The 26,733-nt window shown below is 35.0% G+C and overlaps 1 protein-coding gene across 1 annotated transcript in view; it reads left to right on the forward strand.

Moving 5' to 3' along the window:
* The window catches only part of ergic53 (lectin, mannose binding protein ergic53), a 229,324-nt gene that overhangs the window by 128,452 nt on the left and 74,139 nt on the right, over positions 1 to 26,733 (forward strand). Inside the window, exon 8 of the mRNA XM_090404652.1 lies at positions 11,155 to 11,213. Within this exon, the coding sequence (XP_090260778.1) occupies positions 11,155 to 11,213 (59 nt within the window). The remainder of the gene's footprint in view (positions 1 to 11,154; positions 11,214 to 26,733) is intronic.

The following is a 26,733-nucleotide window of genomic DNA, read 5'->3' on the forward strand; positions in this document are numbered from 1 at the left end:
ATTTCTTCTCCTATGTATAATCACATCCAGTGCTTTGTGTGGTGTTACAGCTGTTGTACAAAATGAAGACCCTTAATTTTGATGTTTGGTTGTGCTGGATTCCCAGCCACATTGGAATTAAGGGCAATGAAACTGCAGATGCATCTGCTAGATCAGCTCACTTTTTTCCATGCACTTTTTGACAGTTTCCTGTAGAGACAACAGACATTTTATAAGATCAAAGGTAATTGCCCAGTGGCAGTCATCAGAGCAGGTAGCGCTGACAAAAAAAATTGCATGATATTAAGCCTGAAAATTAGTATTGTCAGTCTAGTCAACATAGAAACAGAATAGGGGAATTTTTTTATACAATGAAAGGGGAAGTTGTTCTTTTAAGGCTCTGCATTGGTCAGTCATCTTACACATTCTTATTTACTGATAGCGATGACCCACCTATGTGTGGAAAATGCAACATATGTCTTACCATTTGTCATATTCTGGTGATATGTCAGCACTTCATGAGAGAGAGGGCTGAAATTTTTACTTGTGCAGCTGAGCCTTATACATTGATGGATGTTGTCAGACTCGGAAAAATTTTGACATTTTAAAATTTTTACAAAGCATTAATATATACAAACACATTTGATTATAAATTCTGTTTGTATGTAGATACTGCATTGTTTAACTTAATATTTTGGGCACACATATCATTCATTGAGAGAGAGAACAGTGGGAAAACTATTTTACCAAATTATAAGTTTATTTAATTTATTCTTTTATGACTATTTATTAATACCTTTTGTCTTGTGTATTGCTGTAACCTTTGTTATGGCACTGTATGACCTTTGCTGTCCTTGTGCCAATAAACCTTCAACCAACCTGCAGGGACAGTGTGGGTCTGTGCATAAGTGTAAATCAGAAGAATTTCTGACATATCTTTATTCCTTCTTCATTTCTATCATGTAACACCTTTATTCTCTTATAAGTAGGTGAGGCCTTTTAACCCTATCTAGCTTTTGGAGACTGAGTGGGTAGTTCAATCTCCACTGGTAGCCTATCAGAGATAGCTGGCCCATGACTATCACTAATTATAGGTGGCAACCGTCAAAGAGATAGGCAATCAGGTGATGCCATCTCTTAGTACTTAACTCTAACAGGATGTGTTACTGTCTGAAATAATGTGGGTTCTACAGTCAAATTTTTTGAGTTTCTGAGAGAAAAAATCCACTTGCTCATTCCAGAGATCGACTAACTTAGAAAAAGTTCCTCCAATTGGCAGCTACACTTGAACTTAAGTCTCGCTTTGGGTGGCTTAGCACAGAGGATGCAAGTGCCACTTTCACTGAGCTATGCAGTCTTTCATGTAATTTGGTAAAATAGTTTTCCCACTGTTCTCTCTCTCTCTCTCTCTCTCTCTCTCTCTCTCTCTTTCTCTCAATGAATGATATAGATATTTATGTATTCAAATATTTTCTTTCAGATCATTCTCCATACTTGTTTTTGTGTCCCAAGTCAAATCTAATTGTTTAGAGGAATTTTCTCAATATTTATGAATCTTATTTTATTGTTTATTTAATTCCTTAATTTTTTATACTCTTCACATTCTATTATTAGTCTTATCTTGTAATTGCTTGTTAAATACAATTTTTTTTGTTTTCCGATAATGTTATTATTTCTTCAGTACACTGAGGAGCCCATGTTGTAGTAGTTACACCATTTTTATTTCTTCACCTTCATATAATTTGGTGTAATAATTTTCCCACTATTCTCTTTCTATGACTGGTATATTTGTTTGTTTTTCCAATCTGATTTTGACTTAATTAATCATTGTCATCATCAAATTCCTGATAATGCACCCTTAAGGGGTGTGCAGGAAAATTAACATAGTACTACATGAAAAAGTTACACAATCACTAACTTTTGATAAGCAATTTTCCTCCAAAATAATCTGTTATCTGTCACCATTCCAATATTATCAGATCTTATATTTCTGTCTTTTAAGGTGCTTTTTATTGTATCAGTCCATCAACATCTGGGTCTTTTTCCTGCTATCCTGGCAAAAAAAAAAAACACTCGTTTAGCTAATCTTTTCTCTCTCATTCTGTTCAAGTGTCCATACCACCTGAGATTAGCAAAGCTAATCTCAGGTGGTATGGACTCTGATAATATCAAGTTCTTTCCTAATATCCTTGTTCTTAATATGATATTGCCACTGATCCCCATCTGTTCAGTCTCCTAATCTTTCTCAGGATTCTCATATCTGTGGTCTATAGTCTTTGATCAAGAGTTTTATTTTTAATCCAACTCTCAGATCCATATTAAAATTGGTTTTGAACAGTGTCTTGTATACAGCTGATTTAGTATTTTGACTAATCTCTCACTTATTCCATATAAATTTATTCAGTTAACTTCCTATCATACCAACTTTGCTAATTCTGCCATCCATTTCTAAATTTAATTTGCCATCTTCACTAAAAATCGTGCCTAAATTACTGACATGTTTTACTTGTTCTATAGGTTCTCCATTCAGGATGCAGTTTATGCTTTCAATGTTTCTGCCTGTTTTCATTGTCTTTGTCTTTTTAATGCCTGATTTTTCACACTAAATTTATTACAGCAGTTATTCAATTTGGTCAGGGAATCCTGCAGACTTGTGCTGGATTTATTTAGGAGTATAACTGCTTCATTTGCATAAAGTAAAGAGATAAGATTAACATCACCAATTTTGATATCAGATTTAATACCAGTTTCCTTCATAATGTGATCCATATAGATGACAAATAACAGTGGAGATAATGTGCACCCTTGTCATGCACCTAATTTAACATCAAACTCTTCCTGGCAAAAAAAAAAAACACTTATCTTATCCTGTACCTCTCTTAGTTCCTACTGACTTACAGCTTAAATAGAGACTTTGTATGACTCGATATAATGTCCCATTTACACCATATAATTGTAGCATTTTGAAGTGCTTTCCTCTTGGCACCTTTTCCATATCAACAAAACTTAAATGCAGATCCTTGTCATATAGTCCCAAAATTTCTCAGCTATTTGCCTTAAAGTGAAAATCTGATCTTGACAACCTCTATTTGGCCTAAATCCAGCTTGTTCTTCAGTAAGCTTCTCTTCCACAATTGTTCTTACCTGTTTTCTCAAGTATACTTGCATAAATCTTACCAGGAACACTCATTTGGGAAATACTTTTGTAATGCTCACATTCCAGAGTTATTTTTTATTATTCCATATAAATTTATTCAACTGACTTCCTACCAAATCAGCTGACTTAAAAAAAAAAAAAAAAAAAAAAAAAATGTTTAAAAATATTTTTTTAAGTTGTTTTTAATTTTTTTTCAATGAGAATTAGTATCTTATTCATTACAGATCACATTTTTTGAAATTGTGCCTTTAGTCTATTTTGGTAAAGTATTCTTATGCCATTTTCTTTTAATAATTCCATCTTAAATCTATTTTTTTATATATTTTCTTCATAAAAGTTAACAAAATACTGACAGACATATAAGAAAGCAAAAGTTGATTGGCTGTAACATAAAGCAGAAATACATACAGAAGTAAATGTAAAGCATGTGCATCTCTATATAATAACAGTGAACTATAAACTTGTACTGATCAGCATGAAAAATGCTGATAATCATATCATTGGAAATAATAGATATTTGGTATAACTTCTTCCAGGATGAGAGACATGAAATCTTGTACTATCCTCTAAAAAAGAAAGAACACGCAGTTAAAAATAGAAATGACTCGAGCATTGAGTCAGATGAAATAAAGCCAGCAATTCATAGTATCTCAGAGCTATAAATATAGCAGTCATACCAACCAGTAACCCTATTCGGTTGTGTACATAAAATGTTATTGGAATTCCCCAGAATCAAATATTATTATTATTATTCAGACCTCCATGCAAAGCAACCACTTCTCACCCTCTTGCTCACAGCTTCCTTTTGTAACTTCCAGGTATGGCCCCTTGTCATCACTCTTTCCTGCTGTTCAACAAAGCAAAAGAACTCCCCCAGTGTTAACCCTGTAACCACCTCTCAACAGTTTAAAAGTCTCAATCATATCATCTCTCCTTCTATCCACCAAACTCTGAAGTCCACATTCCCTCAGCCGATCCTCATAACTAACATTGTACAGTCCTGAAACCATCTTTGTTATCTGTCTCTTTACCTTCCACAGTTAATTTATCCCCTTCAAATCCTGGGGACCAAATCTGAGAACAATAGTCCAAGTGTGGTCTGATCAGGGTCTTATACAATAGAATGATAACTCTTTTATCTCTGCAGGTCAGCGTCCTTCTCAGTATTCCAGCAATCCTCTGGGTTACCTTCACCACCTTTGCAATATGCCCCATGAATTTTCTATCAATCATCACCCCAAGATCTCTTAACTGAATATCCCCCTGCAATCCATTGAAAATGTCATTGATATAAAGGTTAAGCAGTACAGGTCCCAGTACTGAGCTTTATATGACTCCACTTGTAACCTTCTGTCTCCTTGATACTGCCCCACCATACACAACTCTCTGATACCTATCGGACAGCCAATCCTGAATCCAGTTGACCAACCTGACATCCAAACCCATGTGCTGCAACTTAAAATATCAGCTTATCATGTGGCACCCTGTCAAATTCCTTTGTAAAATCCAAGAAAATGGCAGTATATGTCTTCCCTCATCTACTGCTCTTGCAACTTTATTATAAAAGGCTGGCATATTACTAATACAAGAGTGCCCCTTAACAAATCCATGTTGACTCTCAAATATAACATTACCCTCATTTGTCCAATGCTGTATACGGTCCCTCACTAATTTCTCCAAGATCTTAACAACTACTGATGACATGCAAACTGGCCTATAATTAGACTCTTCCAGTCTGCTACCGCCCTTATGCAATGGCACTATCTTACTTTCCTTCCATTGAACAATTCCACTGTGTCCTCTGCACCAGTCACTCTATTCCCATTTTTATCCCACAATGTCATTCTTCCACAATCATTTCTCCTCCTACTGGCCACATAGCTAAAAAATTCCCCAGAATTTTCTTTTGATCTTTGGGCCAATCTCTTCTTATATTCCAGTTTCGCCTTCCTTACCATACTAGTCACTCTCCTGGCCTGTGTCTTATATTCTTCATGCATCTACTCTTCACCTGTAGTCTTATATCTCTTCCATAGCATCTTTATCACATGCAGTTCCAGTTTAATATTTGTCATCCACTTTACACCAAATTGTGTCCTCTTCTTCACTTGAAGAATACAGCTTACTATTCCCACTAACAAATATTCCTTCATAATTTCCTAAGCACTAACAATATCCTGGCCTTCCAATTCCTCCCTCCATGAAACTTCCCCAAGTTGATATCTAAGACTATTATAATCACTTGCCTTATAATTCCACATATGTTCCTATCTCTTTGATACTCCTGCATATCTATTCTTCTTCAAAGTCAAAACCACATGCTCACTCTCTCCAAATGGCAGGAGAGATGGCATGTCAGTTATTATCAACTCTTCTGATGCTGTGACCAAATCCAAAACTCTTGAACCTCTTGTTTCCTAAGACATTTGTCCCTCAAGAATTCTAGAAATTCCATTCCCTTATTGCTATATGCATCTTCCTCTCTCCAATTTATACTCCTGTAGTTAAAATCTCCTATAACAATCGTTCTTCTTGCACTTACCAAGCTGAACTCTCTAAACATCTCCTTGTCCCCAGCCTCTATGCTCTTTGGTTTGTAGCAACACCCAACTAAATATCCTGTCTCGCCCACCCTCTACCTCATACCATATACTTTCAAAATCGTTAGTGTCACTGCCTTCCAAAGCCTCCACTCTTAGAGGACATAGGTCGTCACTTATCATACTCCACCACCACGCTTTCCCTTCCTATCCTGCCAAAAAATGCTGTACTCTGCTACTTTTATTCCTGTTATTATATCCTCTTCTGTCAACCATGTCTCAGTGATCTCAATACTCTTTGGCCAAGCTGATGTTATTAGCTTGGCCAAATTCCTCTCCTTTATTCTGGATACTCCTGGCATTAGTATAAAGCATAAAAATGCCACTCTTTTTATACCTAGCATTATCCCCTTTAGACTCCACTGGGCTCAGCATTACCTGATGTCATCCCCTTTCTCCCTAGTACCCATTCCCACAAGAGGCCACCCCTGCTACCATCCACCCTGGGTGTTCTAGTTTCCCGGCATTGACACACCAACTTGTTCAGAGCAGCAATCTCTCCAGATGCCTGCGTCCTTCCTCATTCAAATGCAAGCAGTCTCTCGCATACAATTCCTTTCTGTCCTCAAACACCCTCCAAGCATCCACATATTCCAATCCTCTCTTCTGAGACATTCTAGCTATTATGTTATTCAATATTGCTGCTCTTCTGCTCAGTTTGTCACTATCATCCCGAGGCAACACACATACTATCTTTCCTCTCTGCATTTTCTTTTGCACAACCTCAAGCAAGAATCTCATATCTCTCGCTGCCCAATTTACATTGCCTCTCAAGTCATTTGTTCCTACCATCGCAATCATCTCATCCACCCTTTCACTCCTCTTAATTGCCATAGCCACACTTTCTATCGTTCCTGCAAGCAAACACTCCTCACACATCCTATCTTGCATAGCACGGATCATTGAGTCTCCATACATTACACCTCTTACCACCCTGTTTCTCGATTGCTTACCTGCATCCCTCACTCTCTCTCTCTCTCTGTGTTTCCCCTACTTACCTACCTTCCTGACATCACTCTTATCTCTAGTTCCAGTGCTCCCTCGCATTCTTCTCATTCCCTCTCTCCTACTGTTTTCATTCTCTCCTCCTCTATCATTCCCATAACTTTCTCTCATTCCCTCTCTTCCACTGATCCTATTCTCTCCTCTTCTATCATTCCCATAACTCTCTCTCATTCCTTCTCTTCTGCTGTTCCTATTCTCTCCTCTTCTATCATTCCTGTAACTCACTCTCATTCTCTCTTCTACTGTTCCTATTCTCTATTCTTCTATCATTCCCGTAACTCACTCTCATTCTCTCTTCTACTGTTCCTATTCTCTACTCTTCTATCATTCCCATAACTCTCTCTCACTCCTACTCTGATTTGCCCCTTGCATTCATCTCTTCCATTCGCCTAATCTTATCTTTCACACCTCATCTCATTCCCTAGACATTCCACTTGCTCTTTCAGCTCATCTCTCTCTGCAAGTCAGCCACTCTTTTTTGCCATTCATCTTCCCAATTGAGACCATCTCCGAAAATTTCACAATCATTCAACCTTTCCACGCTCCCCATGCTCATTTTTTCATTCATATTTCTCTTGCTATTCTTGCCCTCTATCATACCACTCGTCTCTCTACGTGGAGAAATCTCCCGCCTCTGACTCAACGATATCTGTTATAGTCTCAACGAGGCCAGATATAGTCATCTCTAACTCACCATGTTCCCCCCATTGCCTGCATTTTGCACATATACGTATTTCTCCTTCTGTCACATATACAACCGCTGGGATGCATACATTCCGCAAGTCCTGCATGTCACAAAATCCCTTATTATATCATGCAAAATTGAGTCCTTAAATAGGGGAAGGACTTGCTGATACCCCATTTGCAATTTTAGCTGCAGCTGCTGCCATTATTCAAAATAGTATCGAACTATTACAACTAAACACTAAATAAGTATAAGTGAGTATAACTATAGGTATAACTATATAAGTATAAGTTAACTAAAAGTATAAAACATATCTAAGTATACTAAGCATCTAAATAATGAAAACTTATGTTATCTTCTTCTTCTCTTCCACTGCTATGCATCCGATTCCAACCCCGCCTTCTTGGTAACCAAAAACACACAATATAGAGACAACAACTAACTCCAAAAACAACCACTAAAGGACACTTGTATTACAGAAAAACAACATAGCACAAATCTCGACAGAAGTCACGCTATTCACCGATTAAATAAGCACTTTTTTCAGCACAGCTCAAATTCCCTGCTACGTTCTTGGGCGACTCTAGCACCCTCCCCAAAAAATAGCAGAAAATAAGAGCATTGCTTTGGAGAAGAACAAGCTGGATTTAGAAAAATAATCTTATCTTTATGACAGTTTCACCCTATACAGAACTGTCCTTGTTTGTTAATTTTTAAACAAGGCATTTGATTCTGTTAAGAGTAAAATTACTGAATTTTAATTTTAATTTAATATTAAAAATGATACACAACAGGCATATCACTCATAACATATGCAGATGGCATCAGCATAATTACGTAAATACTACACCTAATGTACTGTATCAGATAACAAAATTGGAGGAAATCTTTAAAAAACATAAGATGCCAGTTTTATGAATGAATGAATAGAAAAAAAAAATATTAACAATAAAAATAAAGACAGAGGCATACAAATTTTAAGTAAATTATCTGCTTGAAACAAAAAGCCCTGATTCAATAATCATTATTCCTGCTACACTTTAAGCTGAGACATGACAGAATAGGTGTTGAAAGAAAATTGTTAGCATTTGAAATGAAATGTCTCCAGAAAATTAATAATGCTTTGGACTGAATTCATAACAAATGAACAAATAAATAATAAGATAGATCACATACCATTATGGATAATCATTATAATCTTCTGGCTTACAAAATTTATTTGTTTTTAATATCTAATTATGTTAATTGTGGTCTGCCTTTAGATCACAATTCTTTCATCTATTCAGCAGCAGCACCTGATACGTAGTCTTTCTAACTATACAATAGTCAATATGGTTTAATTGTATAGTCAGAAAGTATCTAGAAAGACTAGGTATCAAGTGCTGTTGAGTAGATGAAAAGGATTATGATCCAAATACAGACCACAATTAAAATGGTTACAGATGTTAGAAACAATCACAAAGTTTGTAAGTCAGAAGATGATGAGAAATCATGGGAGAAAATGGTGAATCATCATCCATGAGAGGCTTAAACTGTTCTCATACAGAAGAGGTAAGAAGTGTGAATCTACTACACTGCTTAGTGAAGACATGAAGTGGCTTGAAAAAGTTCTGTGATGTTTTTTTGTTTTCTGGATCAGGGTTTCCATATTATTTAACCCTTCGCCCACTCAGTTTTGTGTTATTTCTTACTCACCTGAAGAAGTCGGGACACCGATGAAATTAGTTGTGATTTATTAAAGTTTTTTGTGTTATACTTTCTCAGGTTCTAGTCAGTTAAATATTAATTTTATAAATATATACATTCCGAGTCAATCCTAATAACAATATATATGGGTGTGGCGATCAGCTTTTACTCGGTTGTTATACATTTGAAAAAAATAGATTTAATGACTCCAAGACCGAGATAACATATAAAGATTTTAATGATAAATACTACTAGTTTCGGCATATAGCAGCCTTCTTCAGGTATTTATAAAGGAAAGGAATAATAATAAACATTGAATTATTTAAACAAACTGGAAATTACAGGTACAAATTGCCTCACATAAGGTTCACGTGAACGCCAATATTGAATAGCTGCAGCCTGGCTATCTGGGATGTTATAACTTAAATTATTGTTTAAGTGGACCGGGTTCAGTAGGATTTCCCTTGATTCTACGATTTTCCTTTCAAACTCATCTTCACAGCGAAAGATATTTTCTGATCTATTCCAGCATACAGAGTGGCTTTGTTGGTCATCATTAGGATTATTTGAAAAAAAGAACATGACTGGATAACGCAGTTGCATGAGATCTTTTGTAAGAGATGTCTCTCTTATGCTCTTCTATGCGTTGTTCAATAGATTTGTTAGTTTGACCAAAGTATGGGATATTGCAATCACACCACAATTTATATACCAGCCCTCTGAACCCTCCTAAGCAGTGCACAACAGAGACTATTAATTTTAAAGGTAGCATCTCCATTCCATACATTAGCACAGTCTCTAAGAAAATAGCTAAAGTCCTTAAAAAAATATAATATCAGGACCTTCTTCACCACACTTCCAAAAATCCGCTCTCTAATCAGCCATCCAAAACCTACTCATCACAACCTTAAGTACCCTGGAGTATATAAATTGTGGTGTGATTGCAATATCCCATACTTTGGTCAAACTAACAAATCTATTGAACAATGCATAGAAGAGCATAAGAGAGACATCTCTTACAAAAGATCTCATGCAACTGTGTTATCCAGTCATGTTCTTTTTTCAAATAATCCTAATGATGACCAACAAAGCCACTCTGTATGCTGGAATAGATCAGAAAATATCTTTCGCTGTGAAGATGAGTTTGAAAGGAAAATCGTAGAATCGAGGGAAATCCTACTGAACCCGGTCCACCTAAACAATAATTTAAGTTATAACATCCCAGATAGCCATGCTGCAGCTATTCAATATTGGCATTCACGTGAACCTGCACGCACAATTGCAACAAACAATGGCACGCCAGTTGGAACAACTTGAAAAAATACAACATTTTTATGTATCGATTATGTGAGGCAATTTGTACCTGTAATTTCCAGTTTGTTTAAATAATTCAATGTTTATTAGTATTCCTTTCCTTTATAAATACCTGAAGAAGGCTGCTATATGCCAAAACTAGTAGTATTTATCATTAAAATCTTTATGTTATCTCGGTCTTGGAGTCATTAAATCTATTTTTTCATATATATATATATATATATATATATATAATGCACTCTCAGCTAAGGCATGTCTGAGCCAGAAACAATAGAAATACATCGATATTTCCATTTATTTTATTTAATAATATGTATGTTGATTTCTTGTCATTATTTTTGTAAGTGAATTTTCACTATCCATGATTCAAAGATGAATTAAGACTTTAACAAGATAACTTAAATTCTACAATAGAATACATGCCTATAATAGAAAGAAACAATAGAACTATACTATGAACATATATAATAAAACATATAGACACAAAGGAAATACACAAATTCTGTTGACTAGCAGAAGTGCTATGTATTTTTCCATCATGAAAATGCTATTAACCATTTGATAAATTCCAATTTCTTTTAATTGAAGAATCCAGATATATAAATGCTAGATGCTTTTTAAATTATTTCTGATCATTCAAATGCAATAATTTTTGATGAATTCTCATGCTAGTTAAATATTTATAATTAATGCTTTCTGTGGTATAATTATGATTTTGAATATTTCAGATGATCATGATGCTCTGAAGTTTCTAACGTATAGTCTGTATCCCCCAGGAACACAACCTGTATGTACCAAATTATTTCTTACTCTGATAGTTATTATTATTAATAATTGGTTTGAATGGAAAATTATATGGGTATCTTTATGGAGTCAGAAGACTCACCACAGAAAACCCACATTAACCATTACACACATGCTATTTTTCTTGCACTTCAGTTTCTTTCCTTTATGTAGATTATTTTGTGTTCTTCATGCTTTATAACTTTTTCTCCCCATACACATCCGTATTCATAATTTCACATCCAGATAACAAGTTTGCATATTTTCTTGGTGCTAGATTTTGTCTTCTCTCATTTTTTACGAAGCATATTATTTGCGTGTGTGTGTGTGTGTGTGTGTTTTTTTATATATATATATATATATATATAGAGAGAGAGAGAGAGAGAGAGAGAGAGAGTGTGTGTGTGTGTACACACACACACAGAGTATATGTATTATGTATTTGTCGATTTTATCTAATAATATGCATTATCACCTGTTTCATCTCAATCTATCCAAAGATAATGACCTGAATCTTTATATGCTTAGAAAAACATTTAAAAAGCTCCATAATCAGTATCATTAATTATGCAGCTAACTTATTCTACAGTAAATTCATGTTTCTTTCTAGAATTTAAAATTTATCTACATTCATTAAGATTAAAGTTCTTTAATGCTAAATTTTATTTTATATTATTAATGCAATATTCTAGTGATTACTGTATATTGAATATTTTTACTCTACTTTTTTGTTTGATCTTTAAAACTTTATTCAGTCTTTGAAAGTTTCAAACTCAAGTTAACTAACTCTTGAAATTTCATTTTTCTCACTAGTATATCAGTGCTCTTGTGCAGCCAGACTAAATTTCATTACCCTTTTAATACTCTTTATATTTCAACTTTTTAACAATTTGTCACATGTATAGAAATATGTTAAACTGCAGTATAACATGAAATGAGTAATAAAACAAACCTAAATTTCACTGTCTGTAAAATAAATAAATAAAAGAGCGCCTCAAAAATCTGCTTATTTTATTTATTTTTCAGAATTACATTCTGATGCAAGTATTTTCAAAGAAAATGTGACTGAAATTATGGTAGTCAATAGTAAATTTGTCAGCAATTTTTGTAACAACTGATAGAAATCATGGTATTACACATGCCATAGTTATACAGTAATAACTGTATAACTTGTATTTGCAAGTTTGTTAGATGTGCAATCAATAGTAAATTTGTCAGCAATTTTTATAACAACTGATAGAAATCATGGTATTACACATGCCATAGTTATACAGTAATAACTGTATAACTTGTATTTGCAAGTTTGTTAGATGTGCAATTAATATCAATATTTAGTCCTCCATCATTAACGTTACCATTTATAGAGCAGCCTCTGTCAGTTGTTATATTTGCTTTGAATATTCACTTATTTTTGACATTTTTAAAATAAAAGAGATTACAAGCATTTATATTTCTGTTTTATTTCCATAAAAATTGCTTAAAAATCTTTTAAGTCTGTTAAAAATCTTTGCTTTTTCTTTATAAAAGATTTCATTTCTTAGAATTGAATTGAATAGAAATGCACAAATTGCAGCATCAGTACACACTGCCAATTTCTGCTCTTTGTGTACTACAAAGCTAAAAGAAATCTAAATCTCTTATTACAAACTTTCATTTCCTGTTAATTGGGCATAATACAAATTAGGCATAAACAACTTTGCTGTTTCTGCAAATTTGTATTTACTATTAATAGTACATAAATTTGATAATTGTCATTATTAATAATGTATTCAGTGAGGCTATTTTTTATAAAGAATAGGTAAGAAATAATAAATATATGAATCTTGAACAATGCATATGTTTACTAATTATTTTTAACTGACAATCAACGTTTCTTGGAGAGTTATTTTTCTTGCACTCCCCCCCCCCCTCCAAATTTCTCTACCTGTATGGAGTGTGGGTGAAAGCCTTCCCCACACTCGCTCCCTTCTTTTTCAGATCTTTTATTCAGGGAACCAGTATCTTCTTCCATTTGAGGATACAGCTATAAAATAGTTTTTGCAGGTCAGCTTACAGGTATTACATAGGACCAAACTTGATGGTTACTCTTCATGGAGCTTCCCCCATCAACTAGTGAATAATCCTGTTGCTGCTTACTTTGCCAGGTTGTGCCTGGAGGGAGTCTGAGTAAGCATCTTGCAAGGGAGAACTGCCCAAGACAATGCTTAGATTAGTTTGGTTGCCCACTGTGAAAGAATGATCATTCGTGTTGTGGTTCCCCCAGCATTCAATTTTCCCATTTTTCAGTTACTCGTGACCATGATCAAAAATATAAAATAATCCCAATCCTAGTGACTAGGATTGGGATTATTTTATATTTTTGTGGCTTAAAAAAAAACCACTTAAAAATTGCCAAAAAATACATCCCAAAAAAACAACAAAACCTCAATTCTCCACAGTAAAAAAAAACTTCTATGTTAATGTTACAAACATCAGGATCTTATTTCCAATATCAGTGTACTGCCACCACATACAGTCATCAAAACCTGATATAATATTTATCACTGAACCACATCTAACACCTTCTACATCTTACCTCAACTTCCCTCATTATCAGTCCATCCCAAAAGTATTGTTGTTTTTTATACTCTTTGTTCAAATGTGTCTCAGCTTGTCTAAGCATGAATTTTTAAATCTTAATTTTTAAATGGCTATTTTGCCTATTTTAAAGTTTTATAGGTACCTCTAAGATGAGATGGCCTCATTGTTAGAAATTCCAACAAGGGGGACTTTAGTTTGAAAGACTCCCCTTGCTCTGGTCTCCCTGTCTCTCTCTCGAACAACAATTGAAGAGAGCACGTCAACATCTGCACTTGCTCTTTATTCTCAAGAGGTTATATCTGTTTTTGATTTGTGTAGTCACCAGTGATTTATTTATTTATTCATATGGAGTTTCCTCCCTTTTCTCTCCCATCCATATTGGGGCAAGTTGAACCCCCTCATGGGGGTTAAGTATTTATGGCTGTAGATAAGTGTGTTCACGGGACTGGTTTGCCTGCTTGCGGGATGAAAAACCCCAGATAAACTGCAGGAAAAAACCCTGCTGTCCACGCCCAAGACCGGCTAACTTGGCTATGGCTGAAGAAGATCCTTAAGCTCCTCACGTCGGCGACGGGAATCGAACCCAGGACACTCCTTCCTCAGGCATATGGTTGCAAAGCGCATAGCCACTAGGCTAACCGTGCGGACAGTCACCAGTGATGAAAAGTGGATGGTGATAAGAATGTTAAGTACCAAAGGCAGCAGGTTCATTCAGTGGAACAAGCTAAACCCCAGCCTAAACAAGACCCTCACCCTCAGAAGGTTTTGTTAAGTGTTGGTAGGATATGGCTGGTATTATACACTTTGAACTCTTGTCACAAAACCAAACAATCACAGCTCAAGTATGCTATGAACAACTCGATCGATTGAATGAAAAACTAAAAGAAAAGGCATTCTCTGGTCAATTAAACCTGTGTTTTTCACCATGATAATGCATGCTCTCATAGTGCAAAAATTACCTGTAACAATATTGAGGAACTCAACTGGGATAAGCATCCACATTCTCTGTATTCTCCTGATCTTGCACCTTCAGGTTACCACTTATTTGAAAGTTTGCAACATTTTATTAATGAAAAGCAATATGATACATTAGAGGGCACTGAAATTGAGTGTATTGCTTTTTTTTTTTTTTTTTTTTTTTGCCTCCAGACCTCCTGAATTCTAAAAAAATGACATTATGAAGTTTTCACAATGTTGGAAGAGCACTATTAATTCAAATGGAGAATATATATTTGATTTAATTAGCAAGTGATTTATCTTTTATATCCTTTCAAAACTTAATGCTAAAAGTAACATTACTTTTGGGATGACCTGATACGTGCCTTTCATATGAAGGGTGAAACCTGTGCTTTTGTCAGGTGTGATATCCCATGCTGAGGTTATTGGACCTGGATCCCTTTATATTATCTGCTCTGGCTCAAGATCTCCCTACCTCACTTCATTGCCTTCATTTGCTGCCTTTACCATTCTCCAAACTCTGCTTTCATTGGTCTCTTTGACTACTTGGCTCTGAAAGTTGATCACAATACAACTAGCTACTCCTATAGCGAGATAATCTTCCTTGGAAATTTCAATGTCCACAGTTCAGACTTTCTTCTTAACTTCACAGACCAAGCTAAAAAAGAAGCCAAACTGTTTGCTATTAGCAATGATTTAAACTAAATCTGGTGGATACATGGACAATAACTAAATTGTCCATGAACCTACTGGAATTCCAGACCTTTTCCAGATCCTCTTCATTCTCCCAACACTTTGGACCTATTCTTAACTAGCTCCCCCTCCAAATACACTGCTCATGTTAAATCTCCTCTTGGCAAGTCTGACCATAACCTTGTGGCACCACAACAGCAGTGCCAACTGGGATAACCTTCAGGACTTTTATGCATCGTTTCCATGGTCTGAATATTGCTTCCGATCCTAGCATTTTCTCTGATCTAATAACAAAAATTATTCTTACTGGGATGAGTGCTTTTATTCCCCCACTCCACTTAAAATCTCTGACTTTTATCTAAACCCTGGTTCTCCAACTATGTGCCAATGATATCCAAACAAAGAATTCAACATATGCCCGATGGCTCCAGTTAAAAACTCCACCCTTTTGCTCAGTCTACATTAGAGCTCATAACAACTGCAAAAAAAAATATCAACAAAGCCAAAGCAGACTTTGTAAGGGCTAAGTGCACTAAGCTTGTCTCCTGTCCTAGTAGCAGTCATGCCTTCTGGTCACTTGTGGGATGCAACTTCTGTTCTTCCATGTTTCCATCTCTCTCTCTCTCTCTCTCTCACACACACACACACACACACACACACACACACACCTTGTTGGTACAATGTCAACATGTCCCAAAGAAAAAGCAGACCTTCTGGCATTAGTTTTTTCTTCCAACTCTCACATTGACGACCAAGAAGAACTCTTCATACTATTCCACAAACTATCCACAGTACACCTCTTCTGAAATTTCACTAGGAGGATGGACATCAGAAAAATCCTTGGCAGCCTTGATGTCAATAAGTCTTCTGGCCTTGATGATATTCTTCCAGTTGTACTAAAAGCTTGTGTTCCAAAACTTATACCTGTCCTGCATTGTCTCTTCAAGCTGTCATACTCGTATGGCATCTATCCCACAGCCTGGAAGCAAGCTTTTGTCCATCCTATTCCCAAAAAAAGAAGATAAGTCAGCCATTAAGCTATCGCCCTATTGCTCTGACTTTAATACTCTCAAAAATAATGGAAAAGGTCATCTATAGCCAACTGCTTCATTAGTTGGAGACCCACCAGTTACTTAGTGATCATCAATATGGATTCTTCAATTTTTGTTCCACAGCAGATAATCTGACTAACCTCACCCAACTTTGGATGCAAGCCATGGAAAAAGTTTGGGTAAACTCAAGTGGTCATTCTTGATATTTCCAAGACATTTGATCAAATCTGGTCAGCTTAGCTCTATTACATTTTTCTTCTGTATTCTTTTAGAGCATGTGCTGAACTTTTGTATGCTTTCTTCTTTTCCAGGAGTGCTTGTTTAACTTCTTGTGTCTACCATGAGGTTCTTATTTTTCTATCCTTGCAGACAACTTCACCACATATCTTCCTAGCTGAATCAATCAATGTCTTCTTCAGAGTTTGCCACTGAGACCCGAAGGTTTAGTTCTTGTTTTCAATTTGTTTCATTTTTTTCTTCAAAAATGTTTGTATAGTCGCATCTACAATTTACTTGTAAAAGCTGCTCAACTTGAATTCTTAAAAGTTTCTTACATGCTGTTCTTTTCAATGTAACGTCCATTTTATCCTGCTTAGTACCAAGTAATGTTCACTTTCAATTTCAAATCCTCTGTACAGTCTTGTATCCTGAATGAGCGTGAAGATATTCACAATCAACAATAACATAGTTAACGAGGCTTTTCTTATTTATTGCATTTTCTCTCCATGTGAACTCGTGCGCATCTTTATGTTGAAACATGGTGTTAGTAATGACTGGTCCATGTCCAGAGCAGAAGTCCAGTAAATACCATTATTATTAGCTTTGCCCTTTTCTCCAAATTTTCCTGTACCTTGTGGGATTCATTTCCTACTCTGCTGTTTAGATGTCCAACAAGGACAACTTTTCCATTTTCTCTGTGTTAACTATCTGTTCTAATGACTTAAAAAAAATTCTTCAACTTCTTCCTTGGAAAAACTTTCTGAGGGACCATAGGCACAAATAGCTTTCATTGTCCATGTACACCCATCCTGAGGTGTTTGACCATATAACTCTACTTGAAACTGCCTTCCAGTTAATTCTTTCTTTTAAGGTTACATGGTGGTCAGCATACATAGTGAAGAATTTGGAGACAACACACATGTTAGAATAATTACTTTACTTAACATTAAGCAAGTAACAATTGACATTTTGACCTCTGTATTGAGGTCATCATCAAGAAACATAGCTATGTATAATATACAAGCTACATGCTGCTGCACTATACCAAAGTAAAATGAATCTAAATGTTTGTTAATCATTTATCCGCATGACCTCTGGTGAGGGGGAAAAAAAACTTAGCTACATTAAACAATTTCTACAGTCCTTTCGTATTGAGATTTTCTTTTGTCTGGGGTTGTTCTGGTTGCTATATGGGTTGAAGATGGATCCTCCATATTCTTGGAATAATTATTCCAGAATTTTTTTCAGATTTGGATGATGTTTCAGCATTTCACAAGCTTCTTTGAATTTTCTTTCAAACCAGATTTTGCTGCAGTGTAGGAACTTAGTGTGTTTCCAGTCAATTCTGTGGCATGTTTAGAGTGCATGGTCTGAAAGGCCTATTTTACCATAGTGGAGGTATTTAATGTGGTGTTTGTATTCATCTTTTCTGATTCGGATGGTGTGTCCTGTTTCCCCTATGTAAGGTAGGTTGCAGGTACATTGAATTCTGATAAACTCCTGGGTGGGCAAAGTATGGAAGAGGATCTTTGAAGGAGCTAAGTAAATTTCTTAATTTTGCTGGGTGTTTGAAGGTTGTCTTGATGTTGTATTTTAGTGTTCAATTTTTTCTGAAATGCCCCTAATGTAGGGTATGGCATTCTTGTAATCGTTTTTGCTTTTAATGGCATTTTTATGGAGGATCTTGAAAACCTTTTTTGTTTATTGTAGCAATTTTTTACAAATGTCTGGTGAATGATTTCAAATTCCTGGTTCAGTGCTTGTTATTGGTGCAGATTGTTAGGGCTCTGTGTTTGAGATTGCTGATGACCTCTAGTTTTTGTGTTGGATGATTGAATGAATTTTTATGTATGTATTGGCCTGTATGTATAGGTTTGCAGTAGACAGTGAAGGAGAGACAGCCTGAGGCAAGACATGTGACAAGTGTGTCTTGAAAAGAAAGAGTTTTTGTTTTTGATTTCAGTGGTGAATTGGATACATTTGTGGTGTTTGTTCAGGTGGCTTGGGAACGTATTTAATCTTTTGCCATTTGGCTGTGGGTCCAAATGGTGAAAATATCAACATATCTGAGCCAGACTTTGGGTTTTTGGCTGGTCAAATCTGGAGCTTGTTGTTCGAAGTCTTCCATGTAAAAGTTAGCTATTGGGGGGGATTGTTACTTGCTTAAAGTTAAGTAAAGTAATTATTCTGACACTTGTGTTGTGTCTCCATAAATTCTTCACTATGAGTGCCTTCCAATTAAGAAGTTTATCTTCATGTTTGGTGTTAAATGCTATCACTACTCGTTCCTTTCCTTAATCATTATTGCCTGAAAATAACATCCTATACTTATTATTTAGTAAGATCTCGCCTGTTTTTGTCTCGGTAATACTTTCCAATTAGCTGTAGTACTTCCAATTTCCTGTAGTACTTTCCAATTCTGCAAGTTCAATTTGCTTTTCATTAATATTCCTTATAGTGATGGTTCCTATCTTCAGTTCTGATGTTGGATTTATTCTTCTTCTAGATGTTGAGTTGGAGCTTGCTAGTGAAATAATTTGCCCTTACGGATAGTGATGGTTCCTATCTTCAGTTCTGATGTTGGATTTATTCTTCTTCTAGATGTTGAGTTGGAGCTTGCTAGTGAAATAATTTGCCCTTACGGATAGTGAGTGCATGTAGTGTAAATGAATTTAAGGGAAGGTATGATAGCTGGGTTGGGTAATTTACAGCGTCCCTTGATGAGTCCTTGACTCCCTGGAGGTCTCAGATAATAATAAACAGTCAATGAGACTGTTTCTGTTTATCATATATTCTTTCTTTGAGTTAATCTTACATGTAAGAGTATATTGAGGCTTTGAATGAAATCTGATCATTTTACGTTGGCAAAAGTTCAGTTAAAGCCAAAATGTAAGGTTTGGTACTTGTTTTCAGATTTCCTTTCTCTTTTATTCAAGAAAAAGGAAATCTGAAAACAAGTACCAAAAACCTTACGGACCAAGTGGCAGACTGAAGAAAACATTAATTCAACCAGGTGGGCATGTATTGAAGGACAGAAAAATTTGAACTTCATGGCTGAGTCAAAATTAAAAAAGAAGAAAGTGTCAGAAGTTCCTAGCAATTAAGGTTAGGCAGCAGGTGATCTGAGAGAGAATACAGAAAACTTCAAGAAAGCTACTGTATGTAAAAGTGGTAAACAAAAGTCATAGGGAACATTGGTAAGAATAAAGAAGATAAATATCACTAAAGATAGCAAAATGGTCTTTTTATTTTTTTATAAAAAAAACAAACTTACAAATGGAGGAATGAATAACATAAATCGTATCAGATGAAGATATTCTAGGTGTATTAAGTTATTACTTTGAAAGATTGTTATATGAAAAAAGTGGCAGACCATTGAGAGGAAAATCCTTATATGGACTTTTTCAGTTGAAGGTGAGTTAGCCGATCTCGTAGGGTTTTTTCTCCCAGAAACTCGGGTTTTTCATCCCATATACAGACAAATCAGCCTTCAGAACACATGCAATTTACAGACAAAAATACTGTTGCTGGTGATGATGGGCGATAGATGGCATTGATGGTAATAGCATCGTAGTTGGAGAAATAAGTAGTAGTGGAGTGGATGAGATATATTTAGTGAAAGAGAGTAGTGTGCCCTCCCACAATGAGTCCTTGGACTCCCTGGAGCGTAGTAATAATAGAAAATATTCAGGGGTGTGTGCATATCAACACTTAAGCCAGAAAAAAAGCTATCAGAAACTTCAAATGTGGAAAGGCAGCTGGAGTAATTGACCAGAAAAAATCAAATATAGTGGTATAAAAGTTATACATTAGCTACACCGTGTAATTCAGAAGGTCAAAGTCCAAATGATGGGAGTAGCTTTCATTGTAACCATTGGTAAAAGTGGAAATAAGTGTCAGAATTTATAGGAAGAATTTTTCTGTGTGTTCCATACAGAATTTTGCAAACATACTTGCATAAATCTTATCAACTCAACTCTCTACTTTATATAGATGATAATATGCATTTAAATAAATCCAGTACAGATGTTCAGAAATTTTGAACACAGATTGAATAGCTGCCATTAGAAATGTGGCATGAAAATAAGCAGGAACATGAAAAATATCTACTTCATCTTGAATTTAAGCTGACTAAAATATACTAAGTATTAATGGTCACCTGATAAGATGGGTAGGAAGTTGGTTGACAGTTATTTCTTACCGAACTTGAATAACTGCTTATCACTCTCCACTCAAATCTTATTCATTGTCTTTCTTATGACAGTACTCAGTTGTACCTCTCCATTTCACAAACACTGTAAGTGTTTAAGTAAGCTGAGCATCTGGATCTGCTATCACCAGTATCTTAAATGCCAATCTCTTTGACATTCTCTAGTGAAGTGAGGATGTCTTAGTTATCAAAACACTCTTATAAAAAAAAAAAAATGTATCTTCATGTGGTTTCTCTTGACATAGCTTCCAGTTGAATGTGAGCTGAGATCCCAGTAGATAAAACTCTGCCATCGCAGGTTTTTTTTATGCAGTAATATAGGTAAACTGGCCAGAAAAGCACATGTAGAAACAGACATAATACTCTGAAGTGATTTAGTTGTCCACCTTTTTGGTCATTTCCTATGTTACATATAGATGGCTTTCTTTTTGTCAGATTTCCCCACCCATGTCAGAGTATTCCCAAGGCTCTCTACTTTCCTCCACTCTTTCATTTACATAAATGGCCTTTCTTCTTTTTAAGTAGCTTCTCCAGTTTGGAGGTTAGCAATCATGGTATGCCTGTGTCCATTCTTCTCCTCTGCCATTCTTTTCATCTCATAATAGCTCTTGTTACCCATCCATTTCTTTACATCATTCAGCCAAGAAGCTCTTGACCTACAAGGATAACTTCTTCCTTCTAATTTTCCTTCCAGAATTTCCAGAGGTGTTTTCCCTGCTGATGTTCTTAATGTTTCCTACCATCTTGCCCCTCCTCTCCCTTCATAAGGTCATCCACGAGTGCTCTTTTGGTTCATGTTAACTTCAGTAGCTCTTTGTTAGTTTCTTCTCATTCCAAGAAGTCTTCAATGCTTTGCTATAGTACCACATCTCAAAGGCCTGCTATTTCCTGATTATGGATTTTGTATATGTCCATGTCTCACATCCATAATTCAATGTGGGATCATACATAAGATTTTATCATTCTTATTTTAGTCTGTTTATTTATTCCAGAGGTCATTAGTAATTTATTATTCCAAAATGCTTCTTTTGCCTTAGCTATTCTTGATTTTATTTCCATAACTTTATTTCCATCTTCTGAAATCATATACTCCTAAATAATTCTAACCTTCTATAATAATTTTAAGCTTACATTTTGAATGAATCTTATTGATACTCTAAAATTTGTGTTTGTTGCTGTTTTTTTGCTTATTACAATTTACTTGGTTTTAGCTGAATTTAATACTAAGCCATAATTCTGACGACTCTTTTTGATTAGTATTGCAATCATATTTTTTGTGTTTTTGATTTTGCTATAAACACAAAATCATCAGCATTGTGTATTGTTTAAGGAAATTAATAACATAGATTTGATTATTAAAAATATTTTATTACTCATTCCTATATTTAGCTAAAGTCATATCGGCATCATCTGGGATTAATATAATGGTATTGAACATGCACACAGGCAGGCACACTTCAGTAACACAAATGAAAACCGGAGAGATAATGGAAGACCTGGAGTTTTACACTTTTGCCACCTCTTGGCTTTGGTTGGGTGTTCTTGTCCATTGGGCTGACTGTCTGCTGATGAGAGTTTGCCATATGAGAGGTAGTCTGATACAACTCATTTGTTTAGGTGGGATAGTTGGTAAGAGCTGCAGTAGATTTAAGGAAAAGCCTCTCGAACCTAAAATTGCTTTGGTGGAGTATGGTGGCTCTTTTCCAATGGATCTTGTGCCAGGTATCCAGGACATGGTCTGCTAATGTAATCCTGGTGCTCTGATATATGGATTTTGGCTCTCCTACCTGTTTGTCCATAATAAGAAAGGTTTCAGCTGCAGGGTACCAGGTCAATTTCAGGTAAATCCAGAGGTTGTAGCTGGTCTTTGGAGGAGTGGATAAGTGCTGTGAGCTTTTTTGTGTAGTTTATAAGTGGTCACAAGATTGTTTTTTTTTTTTAATATATTCATCACCTTTTCTAAGGTGCCACAGATATAAGGAATGATGATGGATTTACTATAATCCATGTTTGGAAGGGGGGGGGGGACGGTGTGGATACTTATGTTAAATTCTTTTTTATTTGGTGGGAGGTTGCAGCCATTGGTCAAAGAAGTATTTTTTGTGTGGGTGAGTTCTGTGTTAAGTGCAGTGTTATCCGAGCAAATTAATTTTGCCTAGTGGACTAAGGTTTTGATAGTTCCCAATTGTTGTGGGGGGGGGTGACTGATGGATGTATCTACCCTAGTGGCCAAAATTATGGAAACCTTTTGGAAAATGTGTATTTCTGAGGTTTGATGGCTCACTCATAACACCACTTTTTTTTTTGAATGATACCATAAAATTATATATCAATGGAAAGATAATTTGATCAAGAATGTAATGCAATAACTTTTAGGAAGGATTTTTTATTAGAACAGCAGTTATAAAGAAGAAAAGTGAAACACACAGAAAAAATGAGATATACAAAAATTCTCACAATGCGAGTTAATACTTAGTTGGGTAACCTTTAGCATTAATTACTGCCTTACAATGCCTTCCCATGGAGTGAACCAAGTTTTTTAGCTCTGCAGTTGTTATAATGTGAAACCAAGATTGAATTATTGCTTCTATTAATTGGGTTTTATTGGTGGGTTGCTTCTGACTAACAAGTTTCTTTAGTCGGCTGCATAGATTTTCGATTGGGTTAAGGTCTGGGCTATTCTCAGGCCATTACCAGGTCTGGGCTATTCCAAGATAATCATATTCCCAGCAGTGGAATATAATTATCTTGAAACCACATTTTGCACACAGCAGCAACATGACATGGAGCTGAATCCTGTTGAATTATAAATGCTTCATTATCTTGGAAAAGATCACTTGCGGAAGGCTTCAGTTTGGGCTCAAGTATTTCATTTATGTATTTTTGGGCATTTATATTCCCATTAATCACGCAAATTCTGCCCACACCTTTTGATGTCATACAACCCCAGATCATAACACTAAGTGGGTGTTTCACGGTAGGCGTAATGCAATCAGGATGCAAATCTTCTCCTTGCGTATTTTATGCCATCACTACCAAACAGAGAGATTTTGGTCTAATCACTGCAAATAACACTGTTCCATTGTTCCGCTGTCCAGTTAATCTTTTCAACCTTTGTTTGAGAAATAAAAATGACTTTTTTCGTAGAATTCTAGTATTTAGACCAAATTCCTGCAGTCTGTGCCGAACAGTCCTTGCACTCAACTTCACATTGTATTGCACCATTTCATCTTGTATACACCCAGATGATTTTCTTCTGTCACGTAGGCACAGTCTCTCAATTCTTCTATCATCACTTGCTGTTGTGTACCTTTTCCTGCCTTTACCAGTCTGGTTTTGTAGTGACTGAGTCTCCTTATACCTCTTCAGAAATTTAGAAATGCGACCTTTGGTTAAGTTTCCACCAATTTTTCTTCTAATTTCTTCATAACTGTAGCCTTGTTCACTTAATAGTACTATTTTATATTGCTTTCTGGGTGACCAGTCAACTCTTTGTGCCATTTCTTTAATTTTATTACGTTTTGCAAGCTCACTAAATGAAAGAACACAAAAAAAATCCAACAAACTTGATAGCAATCACATAACACACTGACAAATGACCTTCTCTCAGCTCTAATACATGACATCAACAGCTGAATCCTACTGTGACCTTATTGGCTCATTGCCAAAACATGATCACACCTGATTGACTCTCTAAACACTCATGCTCTTTGGCTACATTCAAATGAAGGAAACTAAACTACTTCATATCAATCTAAGCAAGTTGTGCTTTTTTTCTGGTTATTTGGCTATAACTTTTCATAGAATACAGATAATTAAACAAACTTTGTTGCATTACATTCTTGATTAAATTATCTTAAATTATTGATATATAATTTTATGGTATTACACCAAAAAAAAAAAAAGTGGTGTTATGAGCCATCAAACCTCAAAAACACACTTTTTCCAAATGGCTTACACAATTTTGGCCACTAATGTATGTCTATGTGTGTGGAGGGGGAGGGGGGATTCTGTAGACTGAAGGTAAGGGATCCATATGGTTGTCTGGTAACTAGGATGTCTGGGAGGGGTAGACTGTTGTAAACACCATGATTAAAAATCATTAACAAATCTAATATTGCTAATTTTGTTGCATTTATTTTTATTCCCATTTCAATTTCCTTATATTCTTTCATTATCCTTTCACTGTATATATATTGAAAATATCGGGGATATTATACACCTTTGTCTCACTCTTTTGATATCTGTTGTTTATAACTTGTCTTTTGATTCCAGCATAATTTGGTTATTATTCTGAAGTCATTTATCTTTGTATTAATTTGAATGTCTTAATATTTCTATTAACTTTTCATGGCTTAGTATGTCATATGGTTTTTTAAATGCTTTATCTTTCAATAATAGTTTTTAATTCATAAATTGCATTAATTCTAATTTTTCCTTGCATGAATCCTTTTTGCTGTTCATTTATATGTCATTTAATGCTAGAAAACATTCCATTTTTCATTATTTTCAATAGTATTTTTGAAGAGTGGGATATAATATAATATATAATATAATTGTTCTAAAATTTTCTGCTTACTTTTTTTTGGTATCAGAATGCAGATAGACTTTTGGTAGCATGCCTGTGTCATATATAGTATAATAATAATTGTGCTCACTATTTCTTTTTTAAGTATACATGGATTTTAATTAAAAAGTTAAAAGATATGAATCTTTTAACTGTTGGCTTGCCATTTTCTTTTGGTTATTAAAAATTTTATTTTTGAATGCAACTCTACAATTTTATTTTCTTTGTCGAATTTCTTTACTTCAAAGCAATTATTGTTGATCCATCTATGTTTATCTTCTGTGCATTTATTTTTTATTTGTCTATCTAATCTTTTATATTTTTCATTTTCATTAGGGTTATTTTCTAGGTTCTTCTTTTATCCATTAGATCTCTTCATTCATCCATTGTTTTTTTTAATTTACTCTTTGTTTTTCTGATACATTTTTCTGCTGCAGTCAATATTGCTTCTTTTATCTTGATCCGTTTGTTGGAATCTTCTTTCTTTTCAATATATTGTACTATATCACTCTGAAATAGTCTTGATGTTACTGTTATTTAATTTAGCTGTATCCTACATGAATGTTTTAAATCTGTTGTCTTTTTTTTAACTTTATATTTATTGTAATTCACACGTCTGTGGTCTGATCCACAGTTGGCACGTGACATAACTGTTGCATTTGTTATTCCATTTCTGTAATCTCTGACTGATCATAATAAAATCTATTTGATTAGTGTGTGAACCATTGGGAGATCTCCACATATTCATAAAAAGTGTTTACAATTATCAATTTGTTTTAAACAAAATTCAGTACATGGAAAATAACCTTTCACTAACATGAAATCCTATCCATAGCTTTATTGATGACACTACAGGCAAACTTCTTCTTATGGACTTTCAAAAAATAGACAGTTTGTTAAATACGACCAATTTTCTGGAGTAACAAACTGCAACTCCCAGTTAATTTAACAATCGCAGTACCTCATCCTTATGAACATTTTACAGTGCGTGAAGTCCACAGATTTTATGATGTATGAAAATGTCTGGTAATTCCTTTCCCTTTCTGTACCAATATATACTGGTATATATACAGCAATATATATATATATATATTTGAATATTTTCAGTTGCAGAACATGTTCCACACTTCGATATTGTGCACATTTACACAGTTCTATTTTTAATTATCCTTGAATTATGGAAAACAAATGGAGAAGACATAACACTTCCACAAGGGGATTGTGGAAGCATTGTGGCAAAAAAAAA

This window comes from Typopeltis vanoorti, chromosome 15 (genome assembly GCF_054136105.1).
Source record: "Typopeltis vanoorti isolate ZY-2024b chromosome 15, IOZ_Tvanoo_1.0, whole genome shotgun sequence".
Taxonomy (NCBI): Eukaryota; Metazoa; Arthropoda; class Arachnida; order Uropygi; family Thelyphonidae; genus Typopeltis; species Typopeltis vanoorti.